Source organism: Astatotilapia calliptera, unplaced genomic scaffold (assembly GCF_900246225.1).
Source record: "Astatotilapia calliptera unplaced genomic scaffold, fAstCal1.2 U_scaffold_14, whole genome shotgun sequence".
Classification (NCBI taxonomy): Eukaryota; Metazoa; Chordata; class Actinopteri; order Cichliformes; family Cichlidae; genus Astatotilapia; species Astatotilapia calliptera.
In genome coordinates, this window is record NW_020535663.1 from 220,813 (window position 1) to 247,478 (window position 26,666).

The window sequence follows — 26,666 nt, forward strand, 5'->3', positions numbered from 1 at the left end:
ATATCACAAAACATTAAAAAATTGCAATAATATGGTGAGTGAATATGTGAGTTAAGTCTTGTGATAATATCATATCTGGTGATTGGGGTGTCTGGTGATTCCCACTATTAGTGCTAACTCAGTATTTCAACTTTAGCAATGTTGAGTAAACTAAAAAAAGCAAATTACAACTAAAAGTTTTGCAATGAGACTTTTTTTTTTTTTTACACTGTGTGTGAACTTCAGCTTTCAGCAGTTCGGCTCTTCGCAGGTGAATGGTTCAGAGTATTTCAGTATTTTCCCAACTATTTTAACACTTCCAAGTAATCCAACTTAAATGTTCAGCTTTCAGCATTTCCTCTGCATTTTCTTAGGAAATGTGTTCTCTGGTTTGTTTATTGTTTGTTTAACATCCTCTGGTTTTCCACCTCTATGTTGGATCCTGTCACAGGGTGAGAGCATTCAGCTTTGCAGTTTCTACATTTTCATCACTTCAAATGGTGACACATTTGAAATGTTGACACATGACTCAGTCTGTATCCTGGAGCCTGCGTGAATGAAAGAATGGACACCAGAGCATAACAGCCACAGCATGAACTCAGGAGGGGTCAAAGGTTATAAAACAGGATTGTCGGAGACAAAAGGAGACCATTTACACTTTTTTTTTTTTTTTTTCTCTAAATGACATCAGAAACAGCAGTATGCGACATTACGTGATGGCAGAGCTTCAGTTCATCCTTTGTCATTTTTTTTTTTTTTAAATAAATAGGACAGGGGGAATGAATGAGAGAGAGAGGGGGGGAGAAAGAAAGAAAACAAAAGGGGAGAAGAGACTGTGAGAAGGGGGGGGGGGGAAGAGAGAGAAAAAAAAAAAACAAAAAAACTCCTGGGTCACCTGTATGGAGAGAAAAAAAACAAAACAAAAACAAAAACAAACAGGAGACAGCAAACAACAAAGAGCAACATAATAATAGAGAAAACAAAGCACCATCACAATAAACTAGCTAGTCATAGATAGCTAGTCAAACTAGCTAGTCAATATTTACTAAGTAATAAACGATATTGTGCAGCACGCAAGATAGGCGGCAGCGGACGTAACATAAACGAGCCCAGAGACCAAGGAGTTAGATAGGACGACAAACATAAGGTTTATTAACACAACTGAACTCCGTTAGTGAAACAACTCACTAGGCAGCAGAGAAACTTTAAACAAACACCACGATTAATAACACCAGTAGAGCACTGCTCTACTAAACGTCTCGCAGGAGGCAACACAAAACACAGGCAAAAGGCAAAAGGCAAAAGGCAAAAGGGAGGGACTCTCTGTACAGTCTGTTCAAATCAACAAGTCCCTCGACGAATGAAGACTCCTCAGCCTTTTATACTATCCGGTAACTGCAGTCAGCTGTGTCACTTGTCATAACTGCAGTCAGCTGTGTCACTTGTCCGTCGTACTCCAGGCTCCTGCGGGAGCCAATGGTGTGTGTAGTCTGACAGGCTCGGATCCGCATGAAGTTGGGGCGGGCACAACTTCATGTGCCAATCCCCCGTGAGTCCTGGAGCACTGTAGATTCCAGGGAGGAAGGCGGGGCCACCTGAGGCCAGCAGCCGTAACACCCCTCCCCTTAAAATACCAACTATGTTGGGCTGAAGCTAACGTTACAGAGCATAAACAACAACAAAAGACAAAAGCAGTAAAACATGTTTACAAACGGGACAGACCGTCAGCTAAAACATTTTCAGTCCCCTTTTTGTGGTGGATACTTAAGTTGTATTCCTGCAACAACAGAGCCCAGCGCATAAGGCGCTGGTTGTGATTAAACATACGCGCCAGGAACACAAGTGGGTTGTGGTCTGTGTACACGACAAGAGGCAACATGCTGGACCCCAGGTACACGTGAAAGTGCTGAAGAGCCAACAACAAAGCCAGGGTCTCCTTTTCAATGGTGGAGTAGTTTAACTGATTTTTATTGAACTTGCGGGAAAAGTAACAAACGGGGTGGTTCAAACCCATCAAGTCTTCTTGCAACAGCACTGCCCCAGCCCCGACAGCACTGGCATCAACCTCGAGTTTGAATGGTCGCGTCAAATCAGGTGCAGCTAACACAGGAGAATGGCAGAGGAGGGCTTTTGCACTCTCAAAAGCATCCTGACACTCACTCGACCAGCTATACTCAACCTTTGGGCTGAGCAGGTCAGTCAATGGCTTTACTACAGAGGAGAAATTCTTACAAAAGTTCCTGTAGTAGCCCACCATCCCTAGAAACCGACGTAACTCACGCCTGGTGGTAGGCGTGGGAAACTGTTTAATCACTTCCACTTTGGCATCTATGGGCTGGACCTGTCCACGTCCCACCTCCCTGCCTAAGTACGTCACAGTAGCTTTGGCAAACTCACACTTAGCTAAGTTGAGAGTTAGGGTAGCTTGTGCCAAACGGTGAAATACCTTAGACTGAAAGTTCGAGCCCTGGTCGGTTTGTACGACCTTAGGCAAGCCAAACACTGAAAAGAAGGTTGTCAACGCCTTAACGACAGATCTCGCTGTAATTTTATGTAACGGGACAGCCTCGGGGAAGCGGGTAGCGGCACACATTATCGTGAGTAGGTATTGCTTTCCTGATTTTGTTCTAGGTAGTGGACCCACACAGTCTACTATGACATGGTCAAACGGCTGATCCACTACAGGAATGGGACACAACGGAGCCGGGGGTATGACCTGATTGGGTTTACCTGCAATCTGACATACATGGCAACTGTTGCAAAATTTAGAAACATCACGCTTCATACCAGGCCAAAAGAAATGTTTTAATAGTAGCTGGTATGTTTTTGTGATGCCCAAGTGTCCTGACCACTGGCTTTCATGGGCAAGGGCCAGGATCTTCTGCCGGTACGCAGAGGGCACTACAATCTGCTTGACCTTACTCCAATCTGCACCTTCTGCACCTGGTGGAGACCACTGACGCATTAGAACATCATGTTCTATGAAATAGGCTTGTTGCTCCTTTTTGGCTTGCTCAGCACTTACCATACGTTTGAAACAGCTCTTTATTGTTTCATCAGCTAATTGAGCTGCTGACAGCTGGTCTCTAGTCAAGGGCAGTACAGAGTCCTTAGGAAATGGATCAGGCTCCTCAGGCGTCACAGAGTCTGGAGGTGACAGAACATTGTTTCTGTTAGTGGGTACATCATTCTCCCCAGAAAACGAGGACATCAACACAGAATCAGAGAGGGCAATATCAGTATCTTTCCGAGCTTGTGCTCGAGTAATTGCACAGGCTGGATACAGCCCAGGGTGCATAAACACATCAGAAGTTTTCTGATTCAGGGGGTTGTCTAAAACCTCCAGACGAGGGAGCACTACCCCTCCTGCGATGTCGTTGCCCAACAGCATGGCCACACCCTCTATTGGCAAGGCCGGGCAAACGGCAACAGGGAAAAATCCTGTAGCAAGGCTAGATTTAATAAAAATTCTGTGAACTGGTCTAGGAGCGTAACCCATCTCTATCCCCCGCAGAACAGAATTAAAACCACATTCACTTTCAGCAGAAAATGGTAATACACTTGAGAGGATTACAGTTTGAGAACCTCCAGTGTCCCTTAAAATACGCACAGGTTTTAACTCGGATGGATTGTCTGTTAGCGATACAAAGCCATCAAAAATGAATGGTTCGAAACAGGGGTCAGGCACCCTACCACCACACTCATGGTCCTCGTGACGGGCCTCAGCTTTTACAAATCCCACCCCTTTGGGTGGCTGAGCATGTGATGTTTTGCGTTTTAATGCTAAACAGTCAGCAATCACATGTCCGGTTTTATGACAGTAAAAACATTCACGGTGTTCCCTGGACCCAAACTCTTTAGCTGTGTGGCGCTGCTGCACAGGGCTAACCCGTGGCTTCTCACTGTCAGTAAATGAGGCTTTGTGAGTGAGTACAAACTCATCAGCAAGAACAGCAGCAGATGTGAGTGACGTCACTTTCTGTTCATTCAAATACAGCACAATACGCTCAGGAATGCATTTCTTAAAGTCCTCTAACAAAACTAGTTCGCGCAGAGCGTCATAGTCAGTCGCTTTTGACGCAACACACCACTTATCAAAGAGAACCCCCTTTTCTCTTGCAAACTCCACATAAGTCTGTGACAGCAATCTCTTTTGCTGGCGAAACCTCTGCCTATAGGCCTCTGGAACTAGCTCATAGGCCTTCAAGACAGCTGCTTTAACACACGAGTAATCTAAACTGTCCTTTAAAGAAAGAGCAGCCACCACCTCTTGAGCTTTGCCGGACAGTTTGCACTGTAGCAAAAGAGGCCAAATCTCGCTAGGCCACTGCAGCGCACCAGCGATACGTTCAAATGCTGCAAAGTATGTATCCACCTCAGTTTCTCTAAAAGTGGGCACTAAAGAAATGCACTTATCAATTTTAAAAGCAGAAGTGGACGTGGAGGTGGGACCGGAATGGACAGCAGAGGCAGATGAGGCTTGAGACTGTGACTCCAGCTCAAGCTGTCGGAGCCTAACGGCCTTGTCTGCCTCTATTTCCAGCCTCCTTATTTCAAGCTGAACCCGCCGGTTCTGAGCCTTCTCCTCAGCCTCCATCTGGAGACGAGCCAGCCGCACCTTCAGCCGAGCTCCTTCTCTCCCTTCGGAACTCCCAGAAGAGAGTGGATCATAGCGAGGAAGCGTGCGCGGCGTTTTTCCCCGCTCATCCCCTCACCATCCCCACTGGAACCATTCTGGCCCTCTTCAACTACGGCAGCTTGGCTCGGCACACCAGAGACCACAGGCAAAACAGGCGCTTGAAGCACCCCAGCACCCACCAACTTGTCCACCACTAAGGCTTTTATTTCACTCTTACGGAGAGTTTTCGAAACCTGCAGCTGAAAGTGATCCACAATTTGCAGCAAATCACTCTTGCGACAGCTATTAATAATCTCAAGAGACGGGGCAGCTAAAAAGCGCTGTAAACAAAACGCAGCCGACATAGTGCTTAACCTTTAGCCAACTCAATTTCTCTTACGTTTTTTTTTTTTTTTTTTTTTTTTTTGACCCCCACTCCCAGGAACAAAGACCCCCTATGAGGGATCCCGGACGAGCCCCCACTTATGTTACGGCCCGGCTCTGCTAGGCGGCAGCGGACGTAACATAAACGAGCCCAGAGACCAAGGCGTTAGATAGGACGACAAACATAAGGTTTATTAACACAACTGAACTCCGTTAGTGAAACAACTCACTAGGCAGCAGAGAAACTTTAAACAAACACCACGATTAATAGCACCAGTAGAGCACTGCTCTACTAAACGTCTCGCAGGAGGCAACACAAAACACAGGCAAACGGGAGGGACTCTCTGTACAGTCTGTTCAAATCAACAAGTCCCCCGACGAATGAAGACTCCTCAGCCTTTTATACTATCAGGTAACTGCAGTCAGCTGTGTCACTTGTCAGAACTGCAGACAGCTGTGTCACTTGTCCGTCGTACTCCAGGCTCTTGCGGGAGCCAATGGTGTGTGTAGTCTGACAGGCTCGGATCCGCATGAAGTTGGGGCGGGCATATGTCCGGGCCAGCCAATCCGTGAGTCCTGGAGCACTGTAGCTTCCATGGAGGAAGGCGGGGCCACCTTAGGCCAGCGGCCGTAACCATTTACACTCAACACCTGAGACCATCTTTGAACAGAGATCCAGGTTACCATCTCCTTCCATAACATGTGACTCGAGGTCCAGAAATCACTATGACGACCAGCCGCTGATCTGAGCTTTTCATCATCTGAACATACAGTGAAAATATTCTGATCATTTCCAGCTCTGTGTTTGAACTCTTTCAATTTACTAGAACAACTGAATGATTCACTGCACAAAACAATGCTTCTTTTTCTTTTACTGGGCCTCTGCGCATTTTATATATTCACATCCATTCATTTGGTGAGAAATCTGATGACACCATACCAGTTTGTTTAGATGTGTGAAAACAGATGATCAACACTTTTCTCTTGGCTGCCAGATCTCATATACAGCACATAAATATGTTTCTCACTCAGACTTGAATGAGCATGCCCAGCCATACAGAGGGAGTCTCCTGAAGGCTGCAGTGGGAGTCTGCCAGGCCAGGACTGTGTGGGACCGCCCCGAGTACAACAGCTCAGCACATCATTGTGGTAAAGAACAGAGTTTTTGCATGTGTTGTTCAGCACTGCAGACATTTATGAAACTGTGTAATAATCTGGGATGTTGTGGTATCTGCAGTTTCTTTTTCTCTCCTTTTCTGAGCTCAGGTTGGGTTCTGCTCACTCTGGGGCGGAGTCAGTTTCCAGCGCTGGTCAATGGACACCTGCACTCCAAGTGGTAATCAAGCCACTGCGTCTCAGTTGTTTTTTTTTTTAGCTCCTCTGCATTAACCCTGTTTTCCCCTTGTTTCCAGTGCACCAGTCTCTTTACCTGGTTTCTCCAGCGCTCGTGCCTGGATGCTCACCACCTCCCTACTCACTCCATTCTCTCTCTGTTACATGGCACCTCTGTATCCAGCATCCTTTAGCAGATCTACTAGGAGGCTGATCCCAACGTGATTAACGTAGGTGAAGCTTTGGGAATATCTGGAAGTTTATTTTTCCCCTTTCGGTGAAAACTGGACACATTTCTTTAAAAATAAAAAAGAGAGAGAATAAATGGGAAACATTATCTTAATGTTCCAAACAAACTATCATAAAATAATTTGCTGTGTGTGATTAACCCAGATCCAGGAGACTGAATTCATTGGGTGAGATATTCTGTGTCAAACTGGTCTTGTTATGGTTGTTGTTTCTTACAAACAGAGGAGTCATAACAACACCATTTATATCAATAAGAATTTATTTGCAAATGTATAACAAACAGTACAAGTGCATTATTCCTTTACAGTACTATTCCTGCACCCTATGTTTCCACAGGACACACATTAATGAATTTCACGTGTAAAAATACAGCTTTTCACATTAACTAGTTAATACTTGCTTCAGTTGTTTGTCTCAAATTTAACTTGGCACTCACCCACGTTGTGTGGCTAATAGTCATTGCTTCAAGGTGCTGAACTTCACTGGCATTCAAAGGTCTCTGGCTGCTACAAAGCTAGTTTTCTCTTTCTTAAAGTGGGCATGAAACACATAAAAAGGCAAATTTACATTGTGGATCCCTGCTGTCAAAAACTGACAAAGATGAATTTAGGAAATAAGTGCTTAAAGCTATGAAATGGAAAGTCCAGCTGTTAGCTGTAATGTTCAGGTTTGTAAAGCACTTTATAAATGAGGACTGTGTGGAGGAGAGTCTGAGTGACTCAAACAACACTCTAGCTTTTCCTCGCCAAGCCAATAACATCAACAATGTACACAAAGACACATTTGTGCCCTTTCACAACTATTTATAGTGTGTAATCTTTATCAGCTGTAGTCGGTCTTTCCTGAGTAACGCGAACGTAAAATATAATTATGTAGTTACAGGGTGAGTCTGGCATATTTCTGACATAAAACACAATTACACGCATTAACTTTGAACCTTTGATGCTAAAAGCTAACTCACCAGGATAATACATTCAACTGTCGAATACCCGTTGTTGTGTTGTCAGTAAAAATAAAAAACTCCACACAACATCTCACTGGCAAAGTTTTCCTGCTACACGTGTCGGATCTGCCTGCTTTAAAGTAGAAACGGAAGGAGTGCAGAAGGAAAATGAAAGCACCTGTGGTGCTGAATAGCTTATTTTGTATTTAATTTACCACTTTACGACAATAATGACAATAATAATTATGATGATAGTTAAGCTTTACCCCCATGATAATTAAAACTCTAATCCAAAGTAATGCAACAATAATTTAACTGTCGCTCTCCCACACCCACAGTGGGTTGGAGTGTGTTAGTTTGTGACTGAGAACTTTAAAACTCACTGTGTTTCTGTACATCACTGTTGCATAGTGTCAGTGTGATAGACGGCTGTGGTTCTCATAAATCCCACACTGCCTTCCAGGACTGTCGGGATCTCCACACTGTCTTAAGTATTATTGTGCAGCAGATTTGCTGCTTGAATGACACACAGAACAAACAAAACAAACTCGTCACAAATGCGTGCTCAATCATCCAGGTAAGGAAATCCTAAAAAGTTGATATTGTTTATCTGGGGATAATGTTTTCAGAGACTGAAGATGTCAGACTTGGATGAGTAACAAAAAGTTTCTCCTTTTGAAAACGCTACATTCATATGAACAGAATCAAGTTTTTGGGATACTTGTCACAAACTTCGACGTAGTCTTAATCTGTTAAATTAAAGAAAAGCACAGAGAGGCAGGAGAACTAAAACTCCCTGACTAAGAATCAAGCAGGTCCTTCCTGAGCTCTCTCACTGTGGACTTAAAATAAATTTCTCTGGCTGAGGAGGATCAGCAGCTGCTAGAAAAATAACAAACAAAAATTTGTTTTAACTTGAACCTGATGTTGGTTTCCATTTACACTAGTGGTGCAACGGATCAAAAATCTCACGGTTCGGATCGGCTCACGGTTTTAAGTCATGGATCGGATCAATTTTCTGATCAGCAAAAAAAGAAAAAAGACAAAAATGTAACATTTACTTATTGAAGTATTTTTTGCCTGTTAAAAACATTCAACTCAAGTCTCATTCCACGCAATTATAAAAAAATTAATTATGGTTCAATGTAGGGCAGCTTTGTATCTACCACTCAATTCAATTCAATTTTATTTATAAAGCACCAAATCACAACAACAGTCGCCTCAAGGCGCTTCATATTGTAAGGTAGACCCTACAATAATACATACCGCTCATTATATGTGATATAATGTGATATAATGAGCTGCCACGGTCACGTAGCTTTCCGTTGCCCTGGAGCTCCACCCATTTGTAGTAGTTAGGGCAACAGAAGATGCCTGGGACAGTTCAGCCATAACTTAAATCTTTTCCTGCTCATACATGCTTGGAACAATCTTGCCACTAAAGTGGACGCGAAGGGGATATCATAGCATGGCTTAAGCACGTTCATCATAGTTTAAACCTCTTGTTTTGCACACCTCCCGTCTGCAGCTAAACACCCCAGTAGCTTTTGTAATAGCTTTAGCCCGGACGGATTGGGCAGCAAAAGGCTGCTTAAATACCGCAAACTCCTCTGCTCCGCTACTTGGACCACTAGCGCTGGCCATAACTATCGCTTGACAGACTGGCCACGTGCACCATACACATACTTTTTCTTTCTTTTTCAAATCTTCGGATCACGTGCGTGCCGAACCGTGGAGTGGGATCGGTTCGGATTACGGATCAACCGCGATCCGTTGCACCACTAATTTACACTATATCATATTTCATTTTGAAAAATCAAAGTCATAACAAAGAAAGCAGTTATCAGCTGCAAAACTCATTAATGTTCAACTACACAAACTGCAGCACAGCTATAAAAAAAAGGGAAGTCTCCTAACTTTAGAGACACAGAGTGAAGAAAAACCCGCAGAGAAGCAGCAACACTCTGATCCTGCCTTGACTTGTTGCTTTTGATGCCTCTGGTTTTCTCTCAGGTTTAGTACTGACCTTTAGCCCTGCAGAGACACCAAATAAATCTCAGTCATTTACAAAAACAACAATAAAGAAATCAGAATAAGTTTTACAAAAAGATTTCCAGTTATCCATGAAAGCTGTTTCACTCAAAATTTAAAAAAAAAAGATACTGAATAAACTCACCAGTGACGCTGAGTTGACATTCCTGGAGGTTGTTTCCATAATCTGTCTCCACTTCACATCTGTACCGACCCGAGTCATCAGTCCTGAGTCTGGACAGCTGCAGTCTGATACGTCCTTCTCTGAGGGCGTCTTTGTCACTCTGGACTCGTCCTGAAAACTTTTCATCCTGAGACTCTGACACCTCAACACCTTCATGAACATGATACAGGACTGAATCTTTATGAGCATTTATCAGGTAACAGATGATGAAAATGTAGATCCAGGATCTGTCAGGTTTGGTGGTGAACGTCCACTCCAGTGTGATGTTGTGGTTCTCCTCTGCCTGATAGCAGGTCTGTGTCACATTGACTACAAATGATCCTGTTGAGGAGACAGAGAGGGAAAGAGAGGAGCAGACACACTGAGAACTGCAACAAATCTGTTGTTGAGCTTTATTTGGAGTTCATAAAGTGAAGCTGTAAACTAACCAGAGACACACGAGGTGAGGATGATGAGCAGCAGGATCCTGCAGATCATCTTCTCCCTGTGAGAGGAGACAGAGGTGAAGAGTCATCAACACATGAGGTCAAAGGTCAGTCAGTACAGCTAGAAGAAGGAAAATCTACAGTCTGACTTCATTCACTCATTACAACATGTGATCCTCTTTATGATCCTGATTATTACACTGACTGACCAAAACTACATGAACTACAACCTCTGCAATTAAAGCAACAAGAAAAAAAACCTGCACTTTAATTTACTCTGAAAATATTTCCACATTTTAAAGTAAAGGCATTAAGTTGAAAGTGAAAGTTGTCCTGGCAAAGTCTAATCTTAAAAGTAGAAATGTTGTCCACTTGTCTTTACCTTAAAAATGTAAATAAAGCTGGATTGAATGGATTGTTGTCTCCTCAATCCAAACTGGCAGCTGGTTCTATTAATAATAAAATTACGGTTTCATAAGCTATTGTGATTTAGGTTTTTTTTATTTGTTTTTGTTTTGTTTTTTTGCCAGGCGTTAACTATAGTGTGAAAAATGAACAGAGAGTGGCGTTAAGTGCAGTGTTAATATGAAGGCTTGAGTTGAGCGTTTTCACCATTGTCATTCAGAACAGAGGAGAAGCGTCTGTCTGTGAATTCTTCGCTTCTTTAACTCAAAGTGTTTCAGGAAGTATGAGCATTTATAACCCGAACTGACAGACAAATAAAAGCACGTGGTGTTTCTTCCGGATTTGAACATGCATGTACTTTTCCCCTCACGGCGCTAAACTGAGCTGAGTTGGAAAGTACCCTGCAGGCACACTTCCAGGATATCCCAGTGTCTGTAGACTTTGCACAGTTCTGTGAAATGCATCATCATTATTATTATATTAATATTATAATGATGCTCTTTTTCTAAAGCACGAGACAAAAAGCATATTTTACTCAATATAAAAATGGCCAACACGTTCTCACTCCCAAATTGACGCTACGCTTTCGCGTTCCCGAGGAACGCCGCGGGACGTGACAAATCGTCGGGATGTTACGCTCCGGGAGTGAGAACGGGCAACACCCGATGCCCGGCAGCGCAAGGCTCGTAAACAGGTCGCTGATGTAATAACTGAACCGCCCTTCCTTCTTTTTCTTCCCCACCAATTCATCACGCACACATCTAAAAAACACGACGAACAAAATGATTTCACGAAGGTGACTCGAGTTATTACACATTTCAGAGAAGCTGGATTTAAACTGAACTTTAAACGGTTTTAATTTCATTCATTTTTTTAAGCTAAATTTGCAGTTTAGAGGATGCCGGTGGACTGCAGATTGTCACTATCTGACGTGTAAACTATGCCCCGCTGCTTTTTAAGGGAGGTGTTTTTTCTATGAACACAAATACGCAATAACAACAACAGCGACGTGTAGCTTATTGAAATCACATTACCTTCTAGCACATGTTAAAGGGTGAAGAGAGGAAAGATGTCCTGGGTGTCCGGGTAGCAGAGGTCTTAGAGGCAGATCCGCCCTCAGATCAGCCAATCATCAAACGTTTTTTTTTTTTTTCCAGATTTTAAAACTTTACCGGATGGTCTCACGCTAGACCGAACAGCAGTACTTGTCTAAAAGGCTGAATACTATAAACTATCTAAACATGCTTCATTCATGGAGTTACTCTTTAAATAAAATTATACTGATATGAGACAGTGAAGGTAACTGCTTTTAGAGGTTGTAGTTATCTTACATCACATTAGCTACCTGCATATGTGTCGCAGTCGTTTCTTCATGAGGGACCCCTCCCACCACATCCATTCCAGTACTAACTCCAGCTAAGTTACAAACACGACCTTCTTTGGTCATTGAAGATTGAGCACACCAAAATAAAATGATCCTGATTGCGCTGTTAACAGTTCATTTTGAAGCTGTTCATTTACAGACAGCTGAAAAGTAAAACTCTGATGATTATCCAGCATTTTATCCCTCTGACTTCTGATGTTTTTCCAAGAGTGTGTCATTACAGTGAGGTAAGCGAGTGCGACGTTTGTGACAACAGCTGTGTGCAGATCAAAAATGGATAATATATCGAGTGCGGGAGAGAGTATGACCGTGCAGCGTTTAAGGCGAGGAAGTACTGACCTTACTTTAAGTTTGATTCCATAAAAAGTGACAAAAACATTAGCGTCTGCTGTACAGTGCATGGGAAGAAAACTTCTTTTTACAGCGAAAAAACCCCTAAACTTCAGAGCAAGCACCCACGGAATGGGAAATTCACAGAGAAATGAATAAAGTTAAAAGATTCAAACTAATAAAATAAGTTTTAAAAAGAGGCTTTTTTTCCATTTGGTTACATTTTATATGATGGATTAGGCAGAAATTAGAATTGGGCTGAAAGATCGATCGCTTTATCGCCTATTCAGGCTGTAAATCATGTTTTTAAAAAGTTACTAAGTAACTAATTACTTTTGAAAATAAGAAATCAGTAAAGTAACGGGATTACTTTTTTGGTGAAGTAATCAGTAATTGGTTACTGATTACTTTTTTCAAGTAACTTGACCAACACTGGTGGGCACAGCAGAATGTTGTGCCCATAGTGTGGGCAGTATGAATAGAAAGGGTTTTTTTAAATGTTGTTTTTGTCTTACATTCAGGGGAGAGATTTTAGAGAATTATGTGTGGTAACCATGTGAGACAAAATAGGACAACTCTCCATTCAATAGGCTTTTTTCGTTAAATAACTTGCATTTTTAATATCATGTTTTTTCTTGCTTGAAAATCAAACCTTCCCTTTTAGTAAACATGCAGGTTTTTTTCTCCCCTGATTGATACATCACCCCTCCCTTCCTCCTCTGTCAACTCTTGTCTGGTGCAATCATTCAGTGAGTTGTAACCAGCAGCCTTTTCCTCGTTGAAGTCTTTCACACTGCCGCAGAGAGTCACTTTGTTTTTCAGTCGATCATTAAATTATTAATTTGTAGTGATGGGTAGATGAAGCCTCGTGAAGCGTTTCAGCACATTCCCCAAACTGTATTTATACTGTGTCGACACAGTGTTGTTTTGCTCCATACTGACACCTGCTGGACCTTAAATATCATTGCAGGCAACTTACTTGAGACTCATAACAGACACTGATTCAATGACCTAGTCATACTTGTATACACTGTATACCCCATCCGGGAGGGGGCTCAGAGTAGAGCAGCTGCTGCTCCACATCGAAAGGAGCCAGCTGAGGTGGTTCGGGCATCTGACAAGGATGCCCCCTGGGCGCCTCCTGGGTGAGGTGTTCCAGGCATGTCCCACCGGGAGGAGGCCCCGGGGCAGACCCAGGACACGCTGGAGAGATTATATCTCTCGGCTGGCCTGGGAACGCCTTGGTATTCCCCCGGATAAGCTGGAGGAGGTGGCTGGGGAGAGGGAGGTTTGGGCCTCTTTGCTTAGGCTGCTGCCCCCGCGACCCGGCCCCGGACAAAGCGGATGAAGATGGATGGATGGATGGTATTGTACTTTCCATGGAATCATTTTATATCTTTGACATTTCAAATATTGTAGACATCTTTAAAATTTATTGTGAATGACATTAAGTGGAAATTAAAATGAAAGTATTGTGAATGTAATATTACCCATTTAAATGTAACTGACTCAGAGTTTATACAGTTTTTACACTGTTTTTGCATTCAGTCTATTGCGTTTTTTGACACCATTTCCCCAGCTTTGGAAAACACACGACACAGGGCACAGATGAAGCTGGGGTACACAAAAACTGTAAAGCCAGGTGGAAAAGGTTCGGATAAGATGTCTTCCTATTCCCCCAGTACGTTAAAGGATCCTCTGATCTTGGAATGTTTCTCTCAGTCTCTCACTGGACCTCAATGATGGAGTCTGCTGTTGCATTGTTGGTTTATCTGCCAGCTTCTTCATTGTGCCGCTGCCACAGGTTTTCTGAAATAATAACATATGCATGGCCGTTTTAGTTTTTGTCGTCTACTCAAAATTTGTACACATTAGCATCAAAATAAATGTACAAATAATCTGATAATAGTGAACTTGGCTGGAACAGGTGACTGCTCTGATGAAGGTCCAGGCTGTGGCTCAGCTGTTGTGCGGGCAATTACTGCAGCACACTCCACTCGTTCGAGTTCCTCCGCATGTTTTTTGGCTATCAATACCTTGATGGTGTGAAGATGAAACAAAGTTAAACCAGTATGCAGTACTTAACATCAGCTACCTGATGAAACATTGTCTATACAAACCTTTCTGGTTGGCAAAACATATGATGGATCAAGGACCTGAACCAGCTCCCTGAACCCCTCACTCTCCACAATACTAAGGGGTTGGCAGTCCTTTATAATAAAATTCAGGACTGCCTGGTCAATCTTCCTAGACGCTTGAGTTCAAAATAATAAAACGCATATTAATAAAAAGATGATAATGCTGCTCAATATCTATATAGGCCTACCAGTGTTCATTCTCAGTGTGTTTGTCTCCTCATTTTCATGTTTGGCACTGTAATGCCTAAACATTGAGGAGGTGCTTTTGTTTGTGTAAGAAAGCTCCACAGAACAGATGCGACATTTAACCTGCATAAAATGAAATAAATAATTTACACTGCAAGTCACATGGCTGTTTTTCCTATTGTGATAGATTACACTGAAACAAAGACAGACAAACCGTTACCTTATTTGCAGTTAAAAGATCGAAAGAAACTTTTCTTTTTCTTTCGGGATCCATTTTGTTATGGAGAGAAATGTATTTTTTTTTTTATCTTTGTGAGAATAATTTTGTTTTTGTTTGTTTTTTTTGGTGGCGACTCATTCCGTTGACAGATGCACATGCGGTACCTTTTAAACTCTGGCTGTGTCCCAATCCAGCGACCGCACACTTCGAGTATGCATTTTGAGACCTATTACGTCACAGCGACGCGACGACGGCTGTCCCAATTCGAAGTGCACTTCAAATGCGTACTCCAAATGCGCCGTCGATTTCCCCAAATATCAAGCGTGGTCCGGTGCACGCTTCGTGGTCCCATATATCCCACAATTCATAGCGCGGCGGTGGGTGTGGATAATTTTGCCGCAAAAATACGGCAGTAGGGAGCAGCCGAAGAGTGAACTGTCAAAAGTAAGTACTGAATATGACGTCACTTATTTATGTGTGAATGTTTAATAATGAAGAACATTAAAACATTACTGTTGGCCACATGTCAGCAAAGTTATGTGACATTAGTGATGTTTGTACTAACTTGGTTTTAAAGCCTTTACTGTAAAATATACGCTGTTCAATAGTTGACTTTAATCTTACAGAGAATGTGATGATTTTATGGATAATTAAAGTCAGTCATATATCCACAAACACAACAAGCTGAAAGTCAGTGATGCTGCTCGGTTTGCAGTCCTGAATATCACGGCACCAGCAGGATCCACTGCACCGTTAATGTTAACTATATTATATTGCTGCCTCTGCTCGGTGGTGTCGAGCCAAACAGACTTTAACGTGTGTTTGAACGAGCTGATGGTTCACTCGTTAAGCTGAAAGAAAGATGCTTTAATCACAGGAGTCACACATGTGTCCACTGTACCATCTGGGAACTCTTCTTGTTTAGCACTCGTAATAACACAAACACTAAATCCTCCTGTTTGTAGCAGTGTATACACCTGAGACTGTCACCTGTCTGTCCTGCTCTCTCTCTCTGTTTCTTTCTCTCTGATTGTGGAATAAAAGTATGAACATGTATTTATAAGTTACACTTGTGTTTGAATCCTGCAGCTTATCACACATTTGATTTCCATGTGTGACAACTGCAAGTGTCCAGAGTGAGGACAGACTGAGGGACCCACTGCTGCACATCATCTGTGAGGCTTTGCACCCCTGATGATCCACCAGGACAAACTCAGCAGTGTGTGAGGAAGAGGAGGAGGAAGAGCCAGCAGCAGCTGACAGATGGAGAGAATAGACAGACTGTTCCCTGTTTGTGAAGGACTGCTAGGAAAGTTTAAAATCACTAACTGTCTGTCCTGAATAAGTCTTATTAGGTAATGTTCAAATAATGTGATCATTCCAGTGTTTTCAGTGTGGGAGAAAGTACTCAGGGCCTTCAAGTTACACACTATGAAAGGCAGCAACAAGTGTAATATTCAGAAACCTAAAGTATGTATCAGCAGCAGAATGGAGCTAAAAATAAATGTTTGTTTCAGTTCTATGAAGCTTTGAGTATTTTGGATTAGTAGCACTGCTGTGTTTGTTGCATCATATTGCTGTAATTGTTTATATGCTTTATATATTCTGAGGTAAGTTGATCTATAGTGTTACATCATATTCTATAAGGATGTTATGTGTTTGTATACTTTCTGCCCAGTTTGACCCTGTGGCATGAATAAGGCACGGCGGGACCACGGAGCGACGTTCAGAGCCAAACTTTATTTGATTCACATCACACCACACCACCACCAACCCCTGAGTCCCCGTGTTTTAACACGGCGGGCGTGATTGCGGATGCCGTGCAGGTGCGTCCGCACGGCCCCGCAGACCACGCCCCACCACAGACCCATTTAGCAGAAGTCAACCTGTTTAAGGCTCTGATATCTATTCTGTATGACTTAAAGCAGTTATGACATGGTCTGATTTTCTTACCCAATAAAGGAATATTTCATATATCAGTCTACTCTTCATTTTATCAGAAACCGTTATCACAGCTCGTACATTTGCTTTTTACACATATATGTAAGCATTGAGCCAAATTTAGTAATGCCAACATATTAAACGAACAATATTTGTCTCATACATAATACATCTATATATACACTGTCAAAGGTACTTGTCTTTGAGTGAAGATTTAAGGTGATAGGAAATATAAATAACTGCAACTTGAATCTTTGACACAGAGTCCAAGCTCACTGCTGTAATATATCCTGTAATATCATAATAATCTGACAATAAATATAATATTGGCCATATTATATTCACATTACCAAAGTGAGATGATTTTAGTCTCATGACCAACATTAACTAATTGTTATTTACTAACTAATCTTGAAATGACTGTTCAGTACAGAAATAAAGGCCAGCAATCATGTTTTACAGTCCCGTGGTCTCAGCCTCAGATACTCAACTAATCAAAGTGATGTCATGACAAAATGAACGAACAAAAAAACATTTTTTTCTCCTTCATTTATGTCAAACAATGCTGTAGTATCATGGTTGCTAGGCAACCTGAGCAGCGCGACGAAGGCTAGACCGTCCCATTTCACAAGCCTCGCACTTCCGCACTTCTCGCACCGTACATAGTACCCGTACTGCGCGTACTCCGAAGCGTGCGGTCGCTGGATTGGGATACAGCCACAGTTTGGCAACGAGCGATACAGCAGCTGTGCCGATCACCTGACTTTTTTCTTAAAAAGACACCGCACAGATACAAATTTCGCTAAGAGTATAGGTTTTTTTTTTGTTTTGTTTTTGTTTTTTTTGATACAGCTTGTAAACTCACTGTCTGACCCATACTCCGGAACGGTAGGAGGCGGTAATGCTCCTTTACGTTGGTTGCCAACCGCCGTTAAACACAAAGAAGAAGAAGAAGAAGAAGAAGACAAATTTCGCTCTGTGAGCTTGATACGTGCATCAGTGTTGCTGGACCCATCACTATTAAGTTACACGAAGTGGACAGCTCGCTGCGGTCTCTCCTTTAAACCGGTGAGTATCTAAAAGCTGATTTGACTCTTTGTGTCTTCATGTTCAGTCCTTTAAAACGTATTTAATGTCAACATGTAAACATGTCAACTGCATTTCGTTGCCCTGTACCTGTGCATGTGCAATGACAATAAAGTTGAATTCTATTCTATTCTATTCTAAAACTCGGCAGGATTTAAGTTTGGACTACCTAATGAAGACGAAGCGCATTAATTGATTTAAGTATTATTAAACCAGTGTTAATGTTTTGGCTTTGCTTCTTCGTCGGTTTTTGTTTGGAACGATCACAGCTGTGAAGTTTGTGGACATTTAAAGTGCGCATTGCGGAAACAGAAGAGCAGTTCACGTCTTAAACCATTCAAATGAATAAATAAAAGCTATATTTTTTGTTTGAACTACTGTGCTGCTGTTTGCTGCGAATATTTATTTAGCTCTCAGAGGTAAATCTGTACCAACTCTGAGCCGTGAAATATGCTTTTATCGTTGCATTACTCCACTTCCTCCTTCCTTGTTTTTGTCACGAGTTCTAAATCTGCTACTTCCTGGTTGAAAAAAATATTTTTTCAGTGAATCGTTTTTAGTTGATTCTTAGAAACTAAAAGCTGCTCCCCAACAAAAATCAAAGTTTGTGTTTAAATTGTTTTCGTCTGTTGCCCTGTGTTCCAGGTTAACTGTTTTTTGTTTGTTTTTGGTTTTTTTACTGGTTTTTACACTAACGTTTTTAAGTTAAGGTTGCGCAACAACAAGGTCCAGCAGCTCTGCTGGTTGTAGCAGAAACAGAAACAAAATAAAACCTGACGCAGTTGAAGTTTTTTTTAAACATCATCTGAAAGCGCCGTGTCGTTAGAGTCGCGATTTTCAATATTTTGTTGTTACTGTAGGTGAATTAAAGACAGACTGTTAAATGGAAACTGTCCGAAACATGACCGGTGTAATGCTTTAATAATAGTTGCTTCTGGGAGGTTGTTAAGCCTGAGATTGAAAGAAATTTTGGTTTTTTGTTCTACAAGTGAAATTAAGCGCTTAGTTGAGTAACAGACTCTGTGAACCTGACCTACTCACTGACAGGTTTCCTCCAGCAAACTCCTCCTCCTGATGAACCTGACGAAATAACAGAATCGTGTAAAAGGAAAAAAAAAACGCATTACTCTCATAAACGTATATTATAAATACGATTATATTTCATAAGAAGAACCTTTTATCCAGATCCATCCATCTATTTTTATTGTCTATTATTATGACAAAGTGGAGAACCAAAGATAAACATCATGGTCTACACTTGCAAACATTCATGTTTCTCAGTCCACTAGATTAAAACGAGGCTCTGCTCTTTATTTGGCAAATCCATGTATCGGAAGGGCAGAAAACAGAAAACAGCCTGCGTTGATTAAACAACAAGTTTGTAAACTTCATCGTGGACTGTGGGGGAACATTTAACAGATTAATTCTTGGATACGTCAACACCATGAATCGAAATTTAGTGGAAGTGAAGAACCAAAAAAAAAAAAAACACATGCTTGTCATTTTTCTTTTCTAGGTTCCAGGCCCTTGATTGTGATGCACTCAGGAAGTTCACCAGGAAAACTTCATCGTCACATGTTTGCTCACTTTCATGGAGAGGAGCTCCTGGCTCCTGGAAGCTGAGCAGAATGAAGGGGTAGGAACGTCATTCAAAACTGAGCTTACAAGAGTTAGAAAAGTTGACTTAGGTAATATTAGACAAGGCACTGCACACTGATGTCAACAGGTGCTTTAAATCTATAGGCTTGAAGTGTGTAGTAGTAGTAGTAGTAGTAGTAGTAGTAGTAGTAGTAGTAGTAATAATAATAACAATAATAATTCTGAAAATTAAAAAAGCTGTATAAAGAAAAATGAATGCAATAATTTGCATATCCCATAAACTCACATTTAATTCACAATAGAAAATAGAAAACAATATTAACTGTTTAAACTAAGAAAAACACCATTTTAAGAATAAGGTTAAACAGTTCCAGAATAAGGTTTCTCAGTGTAAAATTGTGAAGACCTAAATGTTATCAAATACATAATACTCTACAGTACATGATATTATCGAAAGATTTTGATCATCTGGAGAAATCTCTGTGGGCAAGGGACAAAAATGAAAACCAGCATTGAATGCCCTTAATGTTCTGGTCCTCACTGCGTTAAAAAATGCAATAAAAAAAGTCTTCCTGCCTGCCATTGAGACCTTTCACCAGCTCTAAACATTTAGAGCGTAAAGAAGCAAAAAAAAAAATACATCAGAGAGGATCCAGGACTGTTAGCTTCTTATATCAGACAAGATTGGGACATTGAGCTGCTCTCCTCAGTTCCCACGTGTTTATAGACTGTTACAAAAGAAGACCTGATGCTACAATAAAAATGGTCTCTTCCCAACTTTTGGAAACATGTTGATTCAGCTAATAGTGTTTTGTTTTTTCTTAAAGTTGTGCGTTTTCTCATTTTAAAAATTTAATGTTTTTTGTGTTCTGTTGTGAATGAAATATAGTTTTATGACATTTCCAATTCATTGTATTCCGTTTTATGTACATTTACTTTTTATGTCTTACTTTTATTCTCCTAGTTAAAAAAAAAAAAAAATCTAAAACTTTGTCCTCACCTTTTTTCTTTTTTTTTCCTCACAGGAAAATTATCATCTCGATATTTCTGTCTTTATGTGAGTTTTCACATTGACACATTGAGAGGTTTTTATTTAAATAAAGCTACAATCCTGACCTTCCTCTGTCTCCTCTTCAGGTATATTTGCTCGAACTCAGAGTGTCTATGAGGCCAAGGAGGGCAGCAACATCACCATCAGACTGGACCGTCAGCTCCAAGCTGACGTGTCTCTAGCTCACTTAATGTGTGTTTTCCTCTCAGATAATGGAAATACTTTGTTTAAAATGATCAGAGGAGTGGAGGACTCTGAGTCTCAGCATGAGCAGTTTGCAGGACGGGTTCAGATCGATAGAGACGCCCTGAGAGGAGGAAGAGTCGTACTTTGTGTGTCCAGAGTCACAGCTGAAGACTCTGGAAACTACCGCTGTGATCTGGCTGCTGATTATAATAAGGTGCTGAGGAGGTGGGAGCATGAGGTCTCTGGTAAGTCAACAGAACCCCAGATGCAAACCTGTTGTGCCTTTGTTTTTGTTACTGCTGTAAGATGACCTGGATGAGAATCTAACACCTAACTAATCTGCTTCTACAGAAAATTTCATCTTGAATGTGACTCGCCTTCATTCAGTGAGCAGTGACGGCTTCCACACAACACCAGAACCAAGTGAAGGTAGTGTTACGAGTTCAAAATATTGGGGATGGACACCAGAGGAAAAACCCACAATAACAACACTGGTCCGGTCGGGTTGAGTCAAACGATGATTTAATGATCACACACGTGGGAGATGGACACTGTATGCAGACAGTCTCAGATCTCGTCTCAAAAAACACATCACCATAGTTTTATGAAATCAGGGTATTAGAACGCCCCCTCATGCGTAGTGACAGGTGTAATACAATCAATGTTGACAATTTTATTTAACACAAAGAATAACATTGTCTCCTTCCCGAGGGCAGACGCTGACTGCCCCCGTCTCCTAGAACCGTCTGTACCCTGCTAAGACACAACATGGCAGCTACAAGGACTCTTTCATTTGTTAAGACCATCAGTGTGTATTGCTCTAAATCAAGTATATAATATTAAATGAATATTGCTGGATCAGCTACTTCTACTTAAAACATATTAAAACATGACTAAGCACAAAATCACCAAGAATAACATCGTATAAGTGCTGTGTAAGCGCGTGCGGCCTTTCAAGCTCAAAGCCTTTGCCCTCCATAGATCAGCCAGACATCACGCTGGCTGTAGCTTTTAACCTTTAATTACCTTGAGCACAACTCTAGAATAAGCAACGAACTGCAATATGTATGGAATGATCAGGGTTACATCTACAATGGAAAATCATGTTATTATTCTGGTACCTGTAAGAAAAGATCAAACTAAAGTTATAACAATCACTGTAATGCAAAGGATAATGTAAGGTCAAAAACTTCAATTTATGTTTAATGCAAAGCTGGTTATATACTTCTAATGAACTAATAATGCCATCTTAAAATAATGAATGATAATGAGAAAAACATCCCCTCCTTATTCTACAGTAGGACACACCGAGCTGCTACTATGGTTATTAAAGGTTTTAAAGGTGTTCACTCATTAATTAACAAAGTGCTTTGTAATGAAACTTTTCTTTTAAAACAAAGTCTCTCTAGAACAAATCTAACCACTTGGTAGCCAGTCTGAAATGCTGCCAGGCATTTATTTGTGCACTTATTTAGAAGCGTTGACAACGATAACACTGCTCCTTTTTTTTGCCATGGCTTTTTCTTTTTTTTTCTTTTTTTTTTTTTACAAGTTTATTATTTATTCAGTACCTAAAAAAACTGACTGGCTGGTGCTGCAGAAAAAGAGGGGAGAAAATGGAGGGTTTAAAGGAAAGTAGAAACAAAATCTACTGTATGTATTTTAAATGGTCACATAAGAGTATCTGATTCCAGATGAACAGAATCAACTTTCTGTAATTGCCTTCCCTGAATGACTGAGCATGACAAGGTTAAATTAAACATAAATAGTTGCTTCACCTGACATCAGATATAAACTGATGTTTTGTTTTGTTTTTCTTTTCTTAAAGGAGCAAGAAGTCCTGAGGAGAAACGCAGAGCTCATGACTGGAACAATGTTAAAACTGTTTTAGGAGCTCTAAATGTTGGAGCTCTAATACTTGGTGGTTTAGTGTTAGTGATAGAAGAGGCTAACAGACATCTGCAAGCAATACTGTGAAAGTTTTTTTTTTTTTTTTTTTCTCTGTGTAGTTGAATTTTAATCGAACAATTTTTATGCTCTGATTTATGTTTTGATGTATTTCGTTTTGCACTTATAAAGACAAAAGCCTAGATCTTTATATTCAAAGATTCATTCGAAGTTACATTTGATCCAAATGCACATTTCTCAGCATCATTATGGCTCCAGGTAGATCCCCTTCGTGGTCTCCTGGAAATAATAACCACAGCTTTTCAGCCGTTCTCAGTATCAGCTTCAACTATGAGCATGGGTTATGAAAGAAAAATCACTGAACATGCACTTTTACTCTTTTTAACTTGACCTTAGACATTTTAAGTGGGTTTTCTGTCTCTTCAGAGAACTCACTCTCAGCAAATAATGTGAAACATGCAGCATTTCAGCTCAAAATTGACAATGACTCATTTTCATGTTCTCACAGTAATGTTACAGTAACACACTTCATTTCTATTAAAAATGTAAGTGGCAAGACATAAAACCATTGATGTAATTGTTTGATCTTTATAAATCACATCTGACTTAAACAAAGATAAAAACAATAAATGTAATAACTGCACTCTTCAGTTTGACAGACGTGTTTCAGTCTTGGATAAAAGCTGCAAAAGTCTCATGTATGTAACGTTAAATATCTGAATTAAGCACTTTTTAAATCTAATACTTGCAATAATTTCTAATAACATAAGCTTCACCTTTAAACACCTTTTTTCAGTTTCATGTAAAAAAGAAAAAAATAACAGTGTTTATGGGTTTTTGGTGTTATTTCTGTTTAGGTTTTTTTTTTATTGGTTTTATAAACGCACTACCCAAGTTTTTGGATATTATTTTGTATTTGTATAAATATTTTTTTAAACAATATTAAAACATATGTTGGTATTTTAACAAAGTGTGTGTGTGTGTGTGTGTGTGTGTGTGTGTGTGTGTGTGTATATCGAGAGATCTATATCTGGTAGTAATGTGTTTTGGTGACATTTGTTATCAAGAACATTGCTGTCTGATTTTCTTTGTTTTATATTTTTTTTTCTTCATTTGTTGTAATAAATTGATTGATAAATCAATAAAAAATGTTTCTATTTGCTCTTGATCTGGAGAAGACTGCATTTAAAACAAAAGCAAAAGTGAAGCATGAGGTACAGACATTAGATTCGTGAAGTTAAGGGGCTCTGCTTCAGAAATACACACGTGAGATCAGGTCATAACTGTGAGGAAAGAGCTGAGAGGAGCTCTAACATCTCTAATACAAGTTCATCTGCTTGTCTGTGTGTTCATTTGACAGACTGTTAAGCTCTTTGTAATAAATCAGACCAAACTGCTGATACATAAACAGAGAAACAAAAGAAAAAGATGGGACAGTGAAGTGAGTTGGATTGTTTACACTATAATACACAAAAATAACTGAAAGTTTTCTGGTTTTTTTGATGTGTTTAAACGTGATTTTTATACAGATAAATGATTAAAAAGATCAACTCCATAATTGTTTTGTTATAGAAACGGCCTGTCAGTACTGATAGGAATTTATATCTAGATAAACTTTCAGAGAGATTCATCAGGTCAACAAAATTTAAAGATGCTGTCCATTAAACACCTGCTCTCCTTTTGTCTGGTAATAGAATAGTTTCCATCTGCTGAACAGTGTAGTACTAAATGAACTTTGTTTTTAATCCATATAACCACATGATGGCGCTGTTGGGAGGTATTTGCCCACATAACGCTGTGAAAGCAGTAGAGTTGGTTACGTTTAACAGAGAAGTAAATGAAATAGTTTAAGTAGAGTTGATTGCTACGCCTACATAATATCCTATATAATGCAATTATTGTTTATTCTTTTTATACACATTATCCATGAATAATAATAGCCAATCACAGATCATTTTGAGCACATAGCATACATAAATTAAAATAATGGCTCGTAATGTCTGTCTCTGTTAACTCTACCATGGATTTACAACCTATCCAGAGTGTACCACACTCTACAAAGATCAAATTTAAAAGCCAAACTTCCATCCCAAATTGAGTTCCAGATTATCCTTAACTCATAAAAACTCTGCTACTGCTCTGCCCTCAAACATTACTGCAGTAAACAGTCCAACAGAACTACATGACTGCATGTATCTGTACAAAAGAGAACTAAGGTCAAAGAGTGCAACAAAGAGAAACAGGAACTGATGTAATCTCACCCCATGCTTGTCAGGCATTCAGGCAGTTGTGTATGTGGATCCAAGATAAAAAGTGAAACTACACATTATTATTTCCTTGCTGTTTATTATGGAGCAAAAACCTTTCATCATATTTTACTATATCTCTGTGTATCCATTTTGATTGTTTATCTGTATAAACCACCTGTTATGACATCAAGTGATGGTCTTCAGCTGGCACTGGAGCGGTTCTCGTAGCCAAGTGTGAAGCACTGAGAATAAGAATCAACACCTCCACGTTTGAGGCCACGGTCCTAAGCAGGAAAAGGACGGAGTGTCCACTCCTGTTCTGGGGCTTGTTACTGCCCCGAGTAGAGGAGTAGGAGTTTCTTGGGGTCTTGTTCACGAGTGAAAGGAGAGGGGAGCGAGAGATCAAGAGATGGATTGGGATCATCGCAGCTTATGTATGCTGTCTGTCATGGTAAAAAGAGAGCTTGATTTACCAGTCAAATTAAACGGCCACTGTTTGCTTGTCTCATTCTCTGTTTCCCACTGTGGGTGGCACAGTCGTACCTGATCACTACAAACCACAGAGAGGTTATCACTCAGGTAGGCCTACTGCTGTTTAGTACAGACTTTACACTCAGTGTGCTCAGCTCGGAAACCTGTTCAGAGACTGAAAAAGAAATCAACTTAGTTTGTGGACAGGTCATTTTTTTGATTAGACCGATGTTCTTGGTGACCAATAGCCAAAAAAGGAACTGGTGAAAGTTTTAATCTGTGTCGCTGCATTTCCAGCAGTGTAAATGAGACCCATCATCAGAGCTGCTGTAATTTCCCAGCTGGGCTTCATTCAGTAGTGTTAGTAAGACTTTGTTTACCAAGTTCCATATATAAAATGTGTTCCTACATCAGAATGTGCAGAATGTGTACCGCACCTAAAGTGAACTGTAAATAAAATTCAAAATGTGTCTCTCCAGTGGATTTTAAACTGAAAGTCTCAACATAACCTGCCCTGGACCAGGATATGTGTTCAGCATTAGTTTTCATAGTGATCTACTCCCAACCGTTTGCCATGGCTGACCCTCCCTGAGCCTGATACTGTGGAGGTTTCTTCCTTTTAAATGGGTGTTTTTCCTTCCCACTGTCACAATGTGCTTGTTCAGAGGTGATTTTTTGATTGTTGAGGTTTTCTCTCTTTTATTATTGGGTCTTTATCTTAAAATGTAAAGTTGAGATGACTGTTGTTGAGTTTGGTGCTACATAAATAAAACTCAACTGAAACTAAATGTATCTAACCAACTTCAAAATGTCATAATTAGTCTAAAAATTAAACACTGATAGAAAATCGTCTGACACCCTCTAAATTTTCAGTGTAACTGTATTTATGTCTTTCAGCCTGTTTCTGAAACTTACTCACACTTCAAATCTGATGTGGTAGTTTGATTTAGTTGATTCTTTATTTCTTTGCAACTAACAGAAGTTGGTTGCTGATAATGTTGTGGATTTATTTGTTTGTGTGGTCTAATAAGCTTCAAAAAATCTGGGGTTGTTCCCAGCTCCAATAGTGAGCTCAGTTTTTGATGCCGACACTGGTTAGCAGACGATCTGGGAAGAGTAGTGGTCCACGCTGGTCTTAAATACAGCCATGACAATGAGCTCCAGGTGGGGCTCCAGGCAGTAGTGATGTGTCATGTGCAAAAGGGCTTTGCAGACTGACTCCAGTAAACAAAGCAGCATCTGGCTGCAGTTTAAAGAAGAAGCAGATACTAACAGAGGAGAAATCAAATCACCCTGAATTTCAACCTGCACTGAGGACAGACTGTTTGGCTGCTGAGTTTGGTTTCTGTTCTGTGGATTTGTTTTCA

The 26,666-nt window shown here is 40.5% G+C and overlaps 1 protein-coding gene across 1 annotated transcript; it reads left to right on the plus strand.

Annotated features, from left to right (window-relative positions):
- Positions 1-17,409: 17,409 nt before the first annotated feature.
- On the plus strand, positions 17,410-23,667 carry LOC113017522 (uncharacterized). Its single transcript, XM_026160671.1, has 6 exons — positions 17,410-17,817; positions 19,352-19,471; positions 20,460-20,491; positions 20,572-20,916; positions 21,023-21,100; positions 22,500-23,667. The coding sequence occupies exons 2-6, from the start codon at positions 19,464-19,466 to the stop codon at positions 22,646-22,648; spliced, it is 612 nt and encodes a 203-aa protein (XP_026016456.1). The 5' UTR covers positions 17,410-17,817; positions 19,352-19,463; the 3' UTR covers positions 22,649-23,667.
- The last annotated feature ends 2,999 nt before the right edge of the window (positions 23,668-26,666 follow it).